This window comes from Lasioglossum baleicum, chromosome 8 (assembly GCF_051020765.1).
Source record: "Lasioglossum baleicum chromosome 8, iyLasBale1, whole genome shotgun sequence".
In the NCBI taxonomy this organism is placed as follows: Eukaryota; Metazoa; Arthropoda; class Insecta; order Hymenoptera; family Halictidae; genus Lasioglossum; species Lasioglossum baleicum.
The window spans coordinates 12,354,445-12,368,869 of NC_134936.1; the positions used below are offsets into that span (position 1 = coordinate 12,354,445).

The window sequence follows — 14,425 nt, forward strand, 5'->3', positions numbered from 1 at the left end:
TTCGACTAACTTATTCCTGTAGAATAGACTTGTATGTTCTGCTACATGTATCTAAATTGTATCAGTCACCAAAAAGTTAATTTTAAAGCCAGGATCCTTGCGCATTGTTTCGGAATATGTCCAGAATAATGTTTTCAACAGTTCGAATTTTTAACAACGTTTCTAACAACATCTTCTAATTAGTTTATTCCTGTTATTTTTATTAAAAGATGGTAGTAAATGAATGTGGTAGTGGTAGTAAATTAATAACGACAGTAGAAACTATTTAATATAATGAAAAGTCTCTGCTTAGCAGATTAAGTAAAATTAAGTAGAATAGGTCAGCACATGGTCAGACAAGCAAAAAAATCGATTTCCATGCGATTTCGACAAACTTATTCCTGCAGAATAGACTTGTATGTTCTACTACATGTATCTAAATTGTATCAGTCACCAAAAAGTTAATTTTAAAAAGCCAGGATCCTTGTACATTGTCTCGGAATATGTCTAGAATAATGTTTTCGAAATCATCGTGCTGCTTCAACAAGGAAGCAAAAATCTCTGGAGTGTCTTTCGACGATTTGTATTCGGCGGCATCGTCCAAATGGAAACCGGCTTCTTTATCGATGCTCGGTGATAAAAAAAAATCGATGAGACGAAACGTCCCCCAGGAGACCAAGCCTCGACAACTTTCTTTCCAGTTTCTCATCCCAGGGCACGTTTCACCTCGGGGCCCGGTGGCATAGCGGAGTGTAAAGCGAACCGTTGTTTACGATACCGTGCCACAACAATGGTGGTACGTGTTCGCCGCGGGTAGTTACTCGCAGGTTGAAAAACAGGAAGGGCGGAAGGCGAGTAAGTTATAGACGGGTGACAGCGACAAAGGCGGGAAGCACTTGGGGGACGCGTTTACACGTCGTCGCGGTATCTACGGCGGACTGGAACGTGTACGTTACATCGTACCTCGCTTATAGTTATCCTTCCATATACTATGCCTCCTGAGAGTGCTTGAGATGCCTGTAGGGAGAACGAAGCTCCCTGGTCCATTACATCCCCTAAAAACACACCGGGGTCCTTCGCGACCCTAGCCACACTTCCAATGAAAATACAAAATTGACGAATGAAAGATATGCACGAAAGTTACAAACATGAAGAAACAGTAGAAGCAAGAACAATGCATGCAAATGTAGGAAAGTGTAATAATTTTAACGTAAATTTCATTACAGCGATTCGTACAGTGCACAATGCAACACTGCGCTCATTTTGGTATGCATCTTTTGTTTTGCGAATAGAACTTTCACGATATATCAAAAAGTATTTTCATTCTCGTGCTTCTCGGTCTCCTGCGTCCTGCAACAACTTCAACTTCCCACTGTTCAAGAGGCAACATTTATTTTCAATGTAAATTACACGTGTCGTTCCCGGAATTATTTAACTTTCCTGTGGGAAGAAGGCACGAAAAATTGTAAACGATTTATTTATATTCGTGTATATTCACTTCTTTTCTGCCGTGTCAGGAATTCGTAGCCCTTCATTATTTTCCTCGAAGTGTCCGACTCTCGCCCGCCTTATTCTACTCGCCCGACCCGGTTCTGTCGGCTCCCAAACAAGATACTTCTGGCTTGCATCGATACAATAACTCTGACTTCGTTTGTCCAACTACTGACAGGTCTATTCTCCTTTGCACTGACCTAGTCTACTAACGCTGGCGCGTCACAATGCATAATACATTTTATTTGCCCGTGAGTACACACGCGCATTTTTCGAGATTCCTTCGTATAACGCTTCACGGTCGACTGAATTTTCATGCCGGTCTACGTCAGGTTTCGCGCGTGTACGATAATAGAACCGGTATTTTCGAAGCCTCCTGACTGCTGAATTTTAATGAAATAAAGGGATGCGCGTCGGTCAAGGGGATGAAAATCTGCAGAGCGGAAAAACCAACGGGAAATAATAAACCGATGCCTCAGGGAGACTTGGAAAGTGTGTAACGGTGGTCAGGTTTTTCCACCTGCGCGGAAAATCGCGAAAATGCACGTTATCGCCGAGTGCAGGTGCGCTTTCAAGAATGGAAAATAACGGATGGAGCTCGATTGCGATCTTAATGCAGTTCCCGACAAACAGATCCGACGACGATATCGCGTCGATACACTATCCCGCAGACTTCGACAAATAATTGATCCGTTAAGGCAAAACTGATGGGAAAACCCGTTCGGCTGCGTGCTCGCACTGTTTTCCAAACTCTTTTTTTCCCCCCGATCCGGAACAAATTTTATCTGCTCACTGGCTATATATTTCCCCACGGTCGTTCCAAAAAAAAACGCGTTATAAATGATTTTTTTCCGAAACGGAAAAAAGGAGACTTGCCGGCGCCGCCGATGAAAAACGAGCCACGACTTTTGTTTTTGTGCGGCTTCATGGAACTCGGTGAGAAATTGAAATTCTATATCAGATAAGGGTGAAATATTTACTACATGTCACCTTTCCACGTTCTACCGTTTGTGCCGACGGGTTTTTGATCTGGTTATCTATCGCGGTGGAAGGCTTCGTAAGCGATCTGTCAGTGGACCGACTCGAGTACCGACTCGAGTACCGAAGAAAATTTACGAAACGGTTATACATTGGATCCTGTGTCTCGAAGTGGATACCGTCGTTTTCGTGAAATCTCGTGCTGAGTCGTTACATTTCCGATCGACCAACCTCGGCCATGTAGTATTCCGTATTTACCAGTCGAGCATATCTTCCTGGCTTATCTGTCGATGCCATTGTTCGCTTTGTGGCTGTCGTCCGTTTACTCTGTACAACATCGACCAGGATATGGTAAATCTCTTGCTGCATTCAGTGTTTGTATAACGATCCGAATGCCAACATTTTTATAGTACCATGTTCTATCGAAAAAGAAAGTGTACGTAGAATAACACTTTCGGAACAATTCTCGAACAATTTTTGTAAAAAAATTTTTCTCGTAACTTCAGTGCGTCACAAGATATTTAAATTATCAGATAAACGAAACACCATGTATATTATTTAGTTGTCAACCTAATCTCATGGAGATATAAAAATGCAGTGCTGACTCATTCAATGATCAACGCCCAGGCTAAACCCTTGGACCTAGAAAGCTGAAATTTTGCACAGAGGTTTCCTTTATGATCTATACAAGGGATAAGAAAGGATATTTCAAAATTCAACCCCCAAGGGGGTGAAAAGGGGTTGCAACGTTTGTATATGAGGAATATTTTGTTCGTGGTCGGATTTACTTCATACTTGGACTTAATCAAATACTTATATCGGCATTTTAAAAAATTGATCCCCTAAGGGGGTGGAAAGGGGGTTTGAAATCTAAGATGGCGGCATGACATAAAATTAAAACTCTATAGGGTTGAATGGGGGGTTAAAAGTTTTTATGGAGAAACAATACCAATTTCCGAGGGCATTAAACAGTTTTTTATGCGAGCGAAGCCGCGGGCAAAAGCTAGTATAATATAAGAACCAGTACTAAATGAAGTCTGGCACGATATCAATGTAAGTTTCACGACTTCCTGGATGAAACACATAAAATCAACTCCAACAAATAAGTTTCATGAACTCACAGTGGTACGAGTCCGGCGCCCTCGTTAGCCGACTGCAACTGGGAAAGTGTTTTTTTTTTGTTCCCCGGTAACAAACTGGAGCTCCATATGCGAAATCCTAATATTTTGCGGACTCGGCGCCGTGCAAGATAGTTACACCGTAATCAATCGATCCGGGTTTCGTCGTTAAAATTCCGGCTGCGGAGGGCTACTCGGTAACGAACGTTGTAACACGAGCAACGCGAAACGGTTTGTAAACGTCCCGTTGCTGCCATTTGTTCCGAGATACAACTCATTTTTTTCGTGAGCCGACGCATCTATATGCAAGACATCGTTCGCCGCGGAAGGTGTAAATAATACGCGTCCGTTCGTCATTCCGTTCGCGGCATCGTGTGAAACTTGATAAAAAGGGGAGGCGGAGCTCCGGTATAATCGTTGCTTCGTAAATATCAGTCGGATTAACGGCAAACACACCGGGAAACACAAGCGTCGGTCGTGCTCCACGAATACTGAGCGAAATGGTGAACGCACGTTCGGCAAATGTTCCATGTAATTTCCGCGGCGGTTCGTTTGCTGCACGGTCATATCGTTGATTTACAGGCTTACAAAGGCCGATTCTCTCTCCCGGGGAGCGACGCGACAGGCCGACATTGAAAACACAAGCGCTGTTCTCCTCCATTATGGGAACGTTGTAACTTTATCGCGTAAGCGATTACGGGTCCATAATGCACGCGAAACGTTGAACGCATTAATATTTTCTGGATCGAGCGACCAGCGCTCGTTATGCCAAGTAAATATTTAATGGGATGAGCGTTTGCCTTCGCTTCTGTTTAAAATTTGTTACGTTACTCGGCTGTTTCGCGGAATTCGAGTAATTATTATAAATATAAAGCAAAGAGAGGGCCGAGCTCAGGAAATAAATTCGAGCCAACCTCGTTGCCAATTAGCGCAATTTTCAGCTCATATGTAAATAGCGAATATAGGTATCTTCAACATCCTTTTCTGTATAATTTCCTCTTTTCACAGAAAAATGTGTATAATGGATAGGCGACTGGACGTACATATCTGTCACTTTTGTCCGATCAAAGGCAGTTTCTACTTTCAATATTCGCTTTATGTCGGTTGAGAGTGCACATTGTCCCATTTGACGAGAACCTACATCGAATAAAAGTACAAATTCGGACAAAGAAGTCTTCCACTGAAAAGCAAAAAACTTATAAAATTTCAGATAAGGTGGAGTGGGGTAAGTCCGTCTACGGGGCAAGTCCGTTAATTAGTTATTTTTATTATAATATGAACGAAATTTCTCTAGATTGTATTTATTAATGTAGTATAAGTTAGTATGAACTATTCTACATAGATGTCGCCCAAGAGTAAAAATGTTTTCCTCGCTTAAATCAACCAATGCCCAATGTTCAGGTTACCCTGAACGTGCAATAGTTTACACGTTATTAATATATTCTGTGTTGTTATTTTAGGTAAGTACAACAAATATTGATGTAGGTTTACATTAAATAAACCGTTTTTATTGTATTTTTTTTTTAATTTATTGAGGAAAACACTAAGATGATCTTGCCCCGTAAATATTACTACACGGGGCAAGTCCGTACTCTGTATGCGTAACTATAAAACTAAACAATACATTTAATACAATAGAAAGCATTTTGTAGCAGTTTTGATAATAATTCTCTTTTTGCCCCGTAGCACTTGAAACAAGGTTCGAAAGCATTTTTAAACTTTGTTTTAATATCACTGTATCCCCTTTCATATTTCAGCATAAAAGTACATGTTCGTTTAAAAACGGATAACTATAAAACTAAAGAATATAATATCATGCAATAGGAAGCATTTTATAGCAGGCTTGTTAATTATTCTTTTCTTGCCCTGTGCCAACTGTCCCTCAACTGTGGGAAGAGTTTCATACCAAGAACGTTAAGTTTTGCACACCAGACTGAAAATACGTCAGTTTAAAGTCCAACTTTGGAAAAACTAGGGCGGACTTACCCCACTCCACATTAACAAAATTATTAGAAGTCTGATAAATTTCTTGTTTATGTTCCTTGGTCGTCTGACCATACACAGTGCTTTTCTGCTTGTTCTGAAAACATCCTCATAGAATTTACAACAGCATCCATTCTGTCTGTCGACAGACCTAAATTAATTTCTGTGTGTGTGCATACAGTTGTATTAAAACTGTGTTGTTGTATCACCTTCCACACAGCAAATTAGTTAATTTTTTGGAGACTGCCCGTTCCGATTTGGCCGCAATGCACATCGGAGTATCCGATCTAAAAGGACGCACCAATTACTCGTAATGTGTAATAATTTAATTGTCGTTCCCACCGAAACGAAATTCCGCGCTGACAACGAGGATGAAATACGCGTGATTAAATCACGATTCGCTCGTTACCATACACGATAGAAATATTAACGTTTTATTCGAATTACGATAAATCTGGCTATGGTCCGCGTGTCGGCAGTGATAAAACAATATGCGGTCGCTTCGAATTTATATTGAGGTACAAGCCATCAGTTGAACCATTTAATTCTCCCGGCACGAAGGCCAGCCAATGATAACTTTATAAGCTCGCTTGTAACAATCAGCGATAAAAAGAGCTTTTGTTCTCGTCGCACGTAGAAAACAATTTTCAACTCTTTTATGAAAACAATCAAACTTGTGCGATAATCGTTATGCCAATTTCCGAAACTTTTTATGGAGTTTGATAACATTGTAGCTGACAGGTTCCATGGTTTTACCTTGTACTTTTATATATAATTTTATATATCAAGAAGAAGATTCACAAATTTTTTAGGAGAAATTCCATGTACGCGGACTTGATTTTTATTTTTATTTGTTAAGGGACAAACTAACAGGGTAGTATGTTACAAATGTTCATGAACAGTTATAATGGAATCGTTATTACCGTTATGATCTACTTCTGTGGTTACACTGCGTTGAAATTTGCGGTACATTTACATTTGAGATGCTAATTCATAGTTCACCAGTGTATACAGATGTAGAGGCTGTTAAATGTTCTAAATTAATTTGTTACACGCCGTTTACCGCCTCGGTGTTTTAATTCGCGGAAGCGTCCAAGTCTTCATTAGGTACAGAATAGTGGGTTTATTATGTCTCGAGTATGATTAAACTGCGGAACTTTATGCAAATTCGCATTTATTTATACAAACTCGAAGAACAAGACTTGGCGTGAAATTTAATTTCCGTTTCTGATTGAAGGATAAAATGAAACTCCATTGAAATTCGAGTAACTTTCTAAATTATAACTTTTCAGAACTTTTCTAATTAGACTGGGTTACGGAATGTTGTGTAATAAATACCGCGACTTTATTTCTCTTAAAATGGCAAAATAATACAAAGAAATTGATGTTTAATGAACGTTGTACTAAATTATATTTGACCGAAGGTAAAATCATATTTTTAAAATTCGACAATGACAATCTCAAGTTCCATAGAACTAAATAGGAACGTTTCAGGAACTATTACGTTGATTATTGATAAAAACGCGCAGTGCTTAAAATGTTCATTTCTCCCGAAGATTTCTATATTTGAGACCGAAAAATTCATGAGTTGAAAAAAAAAAGTATTATTTCGCCGGGAATTTTACATTCGTGGAATTTAAACGAAATCATGTGTGGCGAGGCGCAACAACGTTGTTTCGCGACGCAAACGCCGTAAAAAGGATTGCATTCATATGCGTTACGATGCGACGCACGCTGGAGAACGTGATGGATGCTTCTACCTTCCACGAGGACGGCCAACATTTCAAAAGACAGAAAATACCATCAGCGTCCCGACAGAATTTCGAAATACTTCACGAAAAGGAAACCGTGCAGAGGAATGTCGAAAATATAAAAGAGTCGAGTGGCTACAACCCTCTCGTTCCTCCTCCACATTTTCATACCGAGTCCTCGGTTCATGTTTCGATTCGTTTATTGTTCAAAAGATAAACGCCCATATAAAACACATTACACCAAAAATTCGTGTCGATTTCTCTGCACGAAATGAAAAATAAAGCCTCGGCCCTACACTTTAGACAATCATCTTTAAATCATGTAATTTACGTGTGGTTAAATAGGTGAAATGACTTGTCTCATATTTTTGTTATACAATTTTAAAAATGATAAAAGTACACACACAAAAATGATAAAAATCTAATATTCCTAATGTATTGGGTTGGCAACTAAGTTCGTTCGGTTTTTGTGATTTATTCCAATGTAAAAAACCGAACGAACTTATTTGCCAACCCAATACTTGTCTGATCAAAGTTCACAGGATTTATTTGATACGATATCCGAATTGTTTATGACAGTCGTTTAAATATTGATTTTTTGGGTAAAAATTGAATTTCCATTTTCATGTTCCTCGCATTTGTACAAAAATGGTTTTTTTTTAAATCCCTATGCTACATGACAGATAATTTATCTAGGAAAAGAAAATCATGAGTTTTTTCATTTCAGATAGCCCTGGGTATCACAATCCGTGATACCGTCTACACGTGTCTTGAAGGAGGAGCTATGCAAGAAAATGGATCTGTTCCGTCTCAAGAATCGTTGTCCCTCGCAAATATTCGATTTCTAACGAACGATTTATTAACGGGTCTTCCCTCGAAAATACATTACGATCGAGCCCCCCTTTACAATGTTTTTCCTTATAACAGCGACACGACGATGCAAGATCGGTATTTGTTTTTAGCAATCGCTCGTCCCCCCAAACATCAGAGACACGGAGAGTCGATTCTCGAATGTTCTGCAACATTGTCGTGCCCAGGAAACCGTTAGAGATTAAATAATTTGATATACCGTAACTGACCAAAAACAGTCAGCATTCGCTTCAGGTATTGCAACCTTCGGAACAACCCAATCGCGATATGGGTCGATTGTATGCACAGTCATAAAATATCTACAGTCTAAAGTCTAAAGAGTCCTCGCGTTCGTTAATCTCGGTCAAGTATCCACGTTCACCCTCGACCATCTTGTTTCAAGGATGCGCGCTAGCTCGTAAATCTACGGTAAAGGGACACCATTAAATTCTTACAACATGCTTCCAAGGGTGCATCGGCCGACCCATACACAATTCTTAATATCGAAGATTTGTGTACGTATATTTCGGACAGTAAACAATTCGCATGTATACGGTTCATCTGCACTGCTGCTCTCGTAAACCAAGAGATGGCATTGCCCTCGCAGGCCCGTCACATGGAAATGCTGCATGTTCATAAACAATCGAAAACCTCTCGTTCTCCAACTCGGGCATACTCCTACTCTTCTTTCCAATCGACCAATCGAAAGAAAGTGTAAAGAGTGATCGATGTCCTGATTGGAAGCGAAAGATCGACAGCACCAACCAGGTTGCTTACCATTAGAACAAAAGACGATTCATTCTTTTCCCTACTCCAAAGCCAACCTCTCATCCACGAGGCGCTTCTCAAAAAACTCGTGTTGTATGGAAGTCGAGTTCACTCTCAGTTCGTTACGATCCTTCGAACGAGTGACACTAACCACCCAACCGAGCGTTACACTTCTTGCTACCGATATCGTGCAAGCGAAGTAATACAGATCAACACGGTTTGATCTGCACGCGTACGAGCGTTACACTTCTTGCTACCGATATCGTGCAAGCGAAGTAATACAGATCAACACGGTTTGATCTGCGCGCGTATAAGGCAAGACTTGTCGGCACAGCCTTACTGACGAGTCCTCCGGCAAGTCTAGGACGAAACGCAATTCTTTCATTTTTTACATTTCCTTCATTCCATCCAATCCGATCCGATAAATTGAAATAGTTGTCCAAAGTTAATTCGGCGGACAACCAAACGATAGACTCGCGGACACGACGGTCGCGACAAATCATTTGGTCCTTCGAGCCGGATCGGTGACCTTGTGAGTGTACAGTGAGTGCAAGGACAATTCAAGGTGGAAATCATCAATCATTGAGAGAATTGCGTCCACGATCAACCGACAACGTTGACCAGCTTACGCAGAGAGCAGCCACGATCAGCCGACAACGTTGAGCAACCGCCAGCGATAGCAATCAACCGTATCAGCTCAAGGTAGGCACGTTTTTGAATTTTCCGATCAGGATCGTTTATTGGCCACCCCCATCGAGACATTCGTAAAATGGCAAACACGAGCAAGTTAAGCCAGCGTATTAACGCCCTCAAGGTTAAACAACGCGTTTTCAAGTCGGATCTAACAGACTTTTCTAACGAATTATCGAAATATCAAGAGTCCGCGACCGCGCGTACAATACTTCGAGAACGGGTAGAACAACTCAGGAAACAATTCGACGCGTTCAACGACGCCCAAGACGAGCTAGGTCATCATGAAAACTTCGAGCAGTTACAAATTGAACGAAAGGCCGTGAGAGATTCGTATTACAATGCGCTAGCCACCGCGATACAAATACTCGATGAATCGCCGACGGCACAGAGCCAATCGACTAGAACCGCGATTGATTCACCAGCTCCATCCACATCTACCAGCATCACCGGGGTGCATTTACCCAAAATTCGTCTTCCGCGTTTCGATGGACGGCTCGAGAAATGGTTGCCTTTCAAGGACGCATTCTTGAGCTTGATCCAGGGTCACCAAGGACTCACCGATATCCAACGTTTCAATTATCTCAGGCTATCGGTAACAGAACAAGCCGAAGAGGCCATTGAATCGTTCACAATGAGCGAGGAGAATTATAAGGCCGCGTGGGCTCAATTATTAGAAACGTACGACAATCAACGCGCGCTCATTCTACGTCATACCACATTGTTACTCGAGACACCTGCTATGCTCAACGGTTCACCAGCCGAAATAAATAACCTGATAAATTATATGCAATCGCACATCCGCTCGTTGCAATCGCTCGGTAGATCCTGGGAAAACATCGCGAGCGATCTAATCACGGTTATCGCTATCAATCGGATGGACGACGAAACGCGCAGAAATTGGGAACAAACCCTTGTAGATACCGGCATGCCTCTCGCATCAGACATGTTCAAACATCTTCGCAATGCTTCACATCAAGGCAATTTTCGCGCCGCACCGGCAAATACGAAACAATACAGGAAAGCGTTGCCAGAAATTAGTCGACCGTCGGCAAATCTTCGACCGCGAGCCCCGAAACGAACGTTCGCGACAATATCGAAAGGAACATCGGCGTCTCCGAGACCGAATAAACGAACATTCACAACGACAACCAACGTTCAAGCATGCCAGATCTGCAATTCTTCGACACACAAATTATTTGCGTGTCCTACATTTGGGAACATGACCATCGATGAACGATGGGCAGCGACTACGGCAGCAAATCTATGCTCGAATTGTTTACTAGCAGGTCACACTCTTGACAAATGCATAAAGGGTCGGTGTCGCATTTGTGGTAAGAGACACGATACCAGATTGCATAGAGAACAGAGACCGACGATTCCTGACAAAGAAACATGACTAGTCTCCGAAAACGCGAACCGGCTCTTGTCTAACAATCACTCGTTTTTGTCGAACAAAACAACAAACGGTCTATTAACAACCGCGATCATTCACGTTTTGGATCGCGATCGAAACCTGATTCCGTGTCGCACGTTGGTTGACACCTGTTCCAACGCGAATCTTATCACAGATGAGCTAGCGAACCGGTTACAACTACCAACTACTCGACAAACCGCCGTCATCGAAGCGTTGAACCAACTCAACACGACTACTAGCAATCTCATGACCGCCACGATAAAATCGAGATTGACAAATTATCAGAGGACGTTAACATTTTGCATCATCCCACGCATAGCAGAAACATTACCCGATAATCAGATCGACAGAACAGACATTCGTATACCGACTAATCTCCGTCTAGCCGATCCCGAATTCCATCGTCCGGGAAAAATCGATATGCTACTCGGCACTGGGCCTACATTATCCTGTCTTAGTATCGGACAAATCAATTTGTCAAATCGAAACAACGTTGATCTCATACTCCAAAAAACTCAGTTCGGATGGATTATAGGAGGCGATCTCCTTTCAGCGTCGCGATCGAGCCGCAAGACATTTACCCAAAACGTACAGTTCGATTTAGGGAAGTTCTGGGAAATAGAAGAAGGAACTATCGAGCGAGTTCGGTCAATCGAGGATCAAGCCTGCGAGAATCATTTCGCGGCCACCGTAACGCGCGATGATTCCGGTCGGTATATGGTAGCGTTACCTTTCAACGAAAAGCAAACCCAACTCGGGGAGTCTCGTTCACGCGCTCTGAATCGGTTCTTAGCCCTCGAACGAAAACTGGAACGCGATCCAGAATTTAAAAAAAAATACACAGAAGTAATAGACGAATACCGCGTCCTCGGACACATGAAGCAAGTCACAACCATTCAAACGCCCGGATTTTATCTGCCGCATCATGCCGTCTTCAAACCAACGAGCTCAATCACAAAAATCCGCATAGTTTTCGACGGTTCCGCTAAGACAAATACGAACATATCCTTAAATGATACACTCCGAATCGGTCCCACTCTACAAGATGATATTTTTTCACTCTTATTAAGATTCAGAATGCACGCATACGTGATAACGGCCGATATCGAGAAAATGTATCGCCAATTTCTAGTTCGACCCGAAGACCGCGCTTTTCAAAGAATACTATGGCGAGACCCGAACGAGGACATCAAAACCTACGAATTGACAACCGTTACGTTCGGACTCGCTCCAGCACCATATCTAGCCATCCGATGTTTACATCAATTAGCAAACGACGAAGAACGCGATTTCCCGGAAGCCGCAGCACGTATCAAACAAGATTTATATGTCGACGATCTATTGACCGGTACCGATTCAATCACAGAAGCGCGATCATTACAACGCCAAATCACGTGTCGCACCCCTCAGTCAAATAACCCTAGCTCGTTTAGAGTTGTGCGGCGCCGCCTTGCTAGCCACGCTATCGCAAACCGTGCGGAGTGCGTTGACTCACAACATCGATAAATCAGTATTCCGGACCGATTCGACGATAGTTTTAAGTTGGTTGCGCAAGCAACCTTCGACCTTGAAGACATTCGTCGCGAATCGCGTGGCCAAAATCCAACGAAAAACAGAAATACAGTCGTGGCGATATGTACGTTCCGCAGACAACCCAGCTGATCTCATTTCGCGAGGAATGACCACAGCAGAATTTAACAACAATCGTCTCTGGCGGTATGGTCCCGAATGGCTTGCTCAGGAACAAGCGAAGTGGCCATCCGCAAGATTCACCATATGCGATGAGCTACCGGAAGTACGAACGGTTACATGTTTGGTCGGGTCGATAATCCAAACCGACGAAATCCTTCAGCGATACTCGTGTATTCAAAAACTCAGGCGAATCGTCGCTTATTGTTTACGTTTCCGAACGAGTCGTCGGACTATCGGGCCATTGTCCATTGAAGAGATACAGCACGCGAACAGACAAATCATAAAATTACTTCAATCCGTCACTTTCGCTCGTGATATACATGATTTGAAAACTGGTCATCTATCTAACACGAGCAAATTACAACCGCTAACTCCATTCCTCGACGAACAGGGAATATTGCGCGTAGGAGGTCGACTGCAAAATTCCACGCTACCGTTCGAACAACGGCATCCGATACTTCTACCTCGAAGTCATCACATTACTAAACTCATAATTCGCGATTCACATCAACGGAATCATCATGCTGGAATCACTGCGACTTTATACGACGTGCGATTATCATACTGGCCAATCGACGGAAAGAACACTACGCGCCAAATAGTGCGACATTGTATTAGATGTTTCCGTATAAAACCTCCCACAGTTGAATATATCATGGGTAATTTACCTGCTGCCCGTGTCACCGAAGGACGCCCATTCGTTAATAGTGGAATTGATTATTGCGGTCCATTCTACATAAAGAAGCGGCAATTTCGAAACAGAGTTCGAGTCAAAATATATGTAGCCATCTTCGTCTGCTTCGCGACGAAGGCCGTTCATTTAGAAATAGTCGGCGATCTCACCACAGAAGCCTTTGTGGCAGCGCTTAAAAGATTTATTGCACGAAGAGGTATTTGCAAAAACCTATATTCGGACAACGGCACAAATTTTGTTGGTGCCAACCACGAGCTGATGGAACTTCAGCAAACATTGTCAAAGGACGAGAAGTTCAACCACTTCCTCAACTCCAAGGCAATATCGTGGCACTTTATGCCTGCGTTATCCCCACATTTTGGCGGGTTGTGGGAAGCAGCCGTAAAATCATTCAAGCATCACGTCAAGCGAGTCGTCGGCGAGGAATTGTTCACGTATGAACAATTCAATACGTTCGTTATCGAGGTCGAAGCTATTTTAAATTCGCGTCCTCTGACTCCACTCTCGTCAGACCCGAACGATATTTCCGCTTTAACACCTGGCCATTTCCTGATCGGTGATTCCTTAACGTGCATTACCGAGACTGATTTCAGCGAAACGCCGTCAAATCGCTTGTCCACCTGGCAACATATACAGAAGGTGCACCCAGGAACAGACGGCGTCACGCGTGCTGTGACCGTTCGTACCATCAACGGCACGTACAAACGAAATGTCAAGAGATTAGCACCTCTTCCCATAACTGATAGTGCACGACCAATCGGTGCCGCTATCTCAACGTAGTCATGTGAGTCCATCTTATCTTCATATCATATTACATTTGATCGATCGAATCGATCAACGAGGGGGAGCATGTTCCGTCTCAAGAATCGTTGTCCCTCGCAAATATTCGATTTCTAACGAACGATTTATTAACGGGTCTTCCCTCGAAAATACATTACGATCGAGCCCCCCTTTACAATGTTTTTCCTTATAACAGCGACACGACGATGCAAGATCGGTATTTGTTTTTAGCAAT

General features: G+C 42.4%; 3 protein-coding genes across 3 annotated transcripts in view; 2 read left to right on the forward strand and 1 right to left on the reverse strand.

Annotated features, from left to right (window-relative positions):
* The window catches only part of LOC143211224 (uncharacterized), a 392,388-nt gene that overhangs the window by 323,631 nt on the left and 54,332 nt on the right, over window positions 1-14,425 (reverse strand). The window lies entirely within an intron of this gene.
* On the forward strand, window positions 9,687-11,006 carry LOC143211140 (uncharacterized). The gene has a single exon (XM_076428601.1). It carries the CDS (start codon window positions 9,687-9,689, stop codon window positions 11,004-11,006), a length of 1,320 nt encoding a protein of 439 aa, XP_076284716.1.
* On the forward strand, window positions 13,372-14,190 carry LOC143211141 (uncharacterized). Its single transcript, XM_076428602.1, has one exon. The coding sequence runs from the start codon at window positions 13,372-13,374 to the stop codon at window positions 14,188-14,190; it is 819 nt and encodes a 272-aa protein (XP_076284717.1).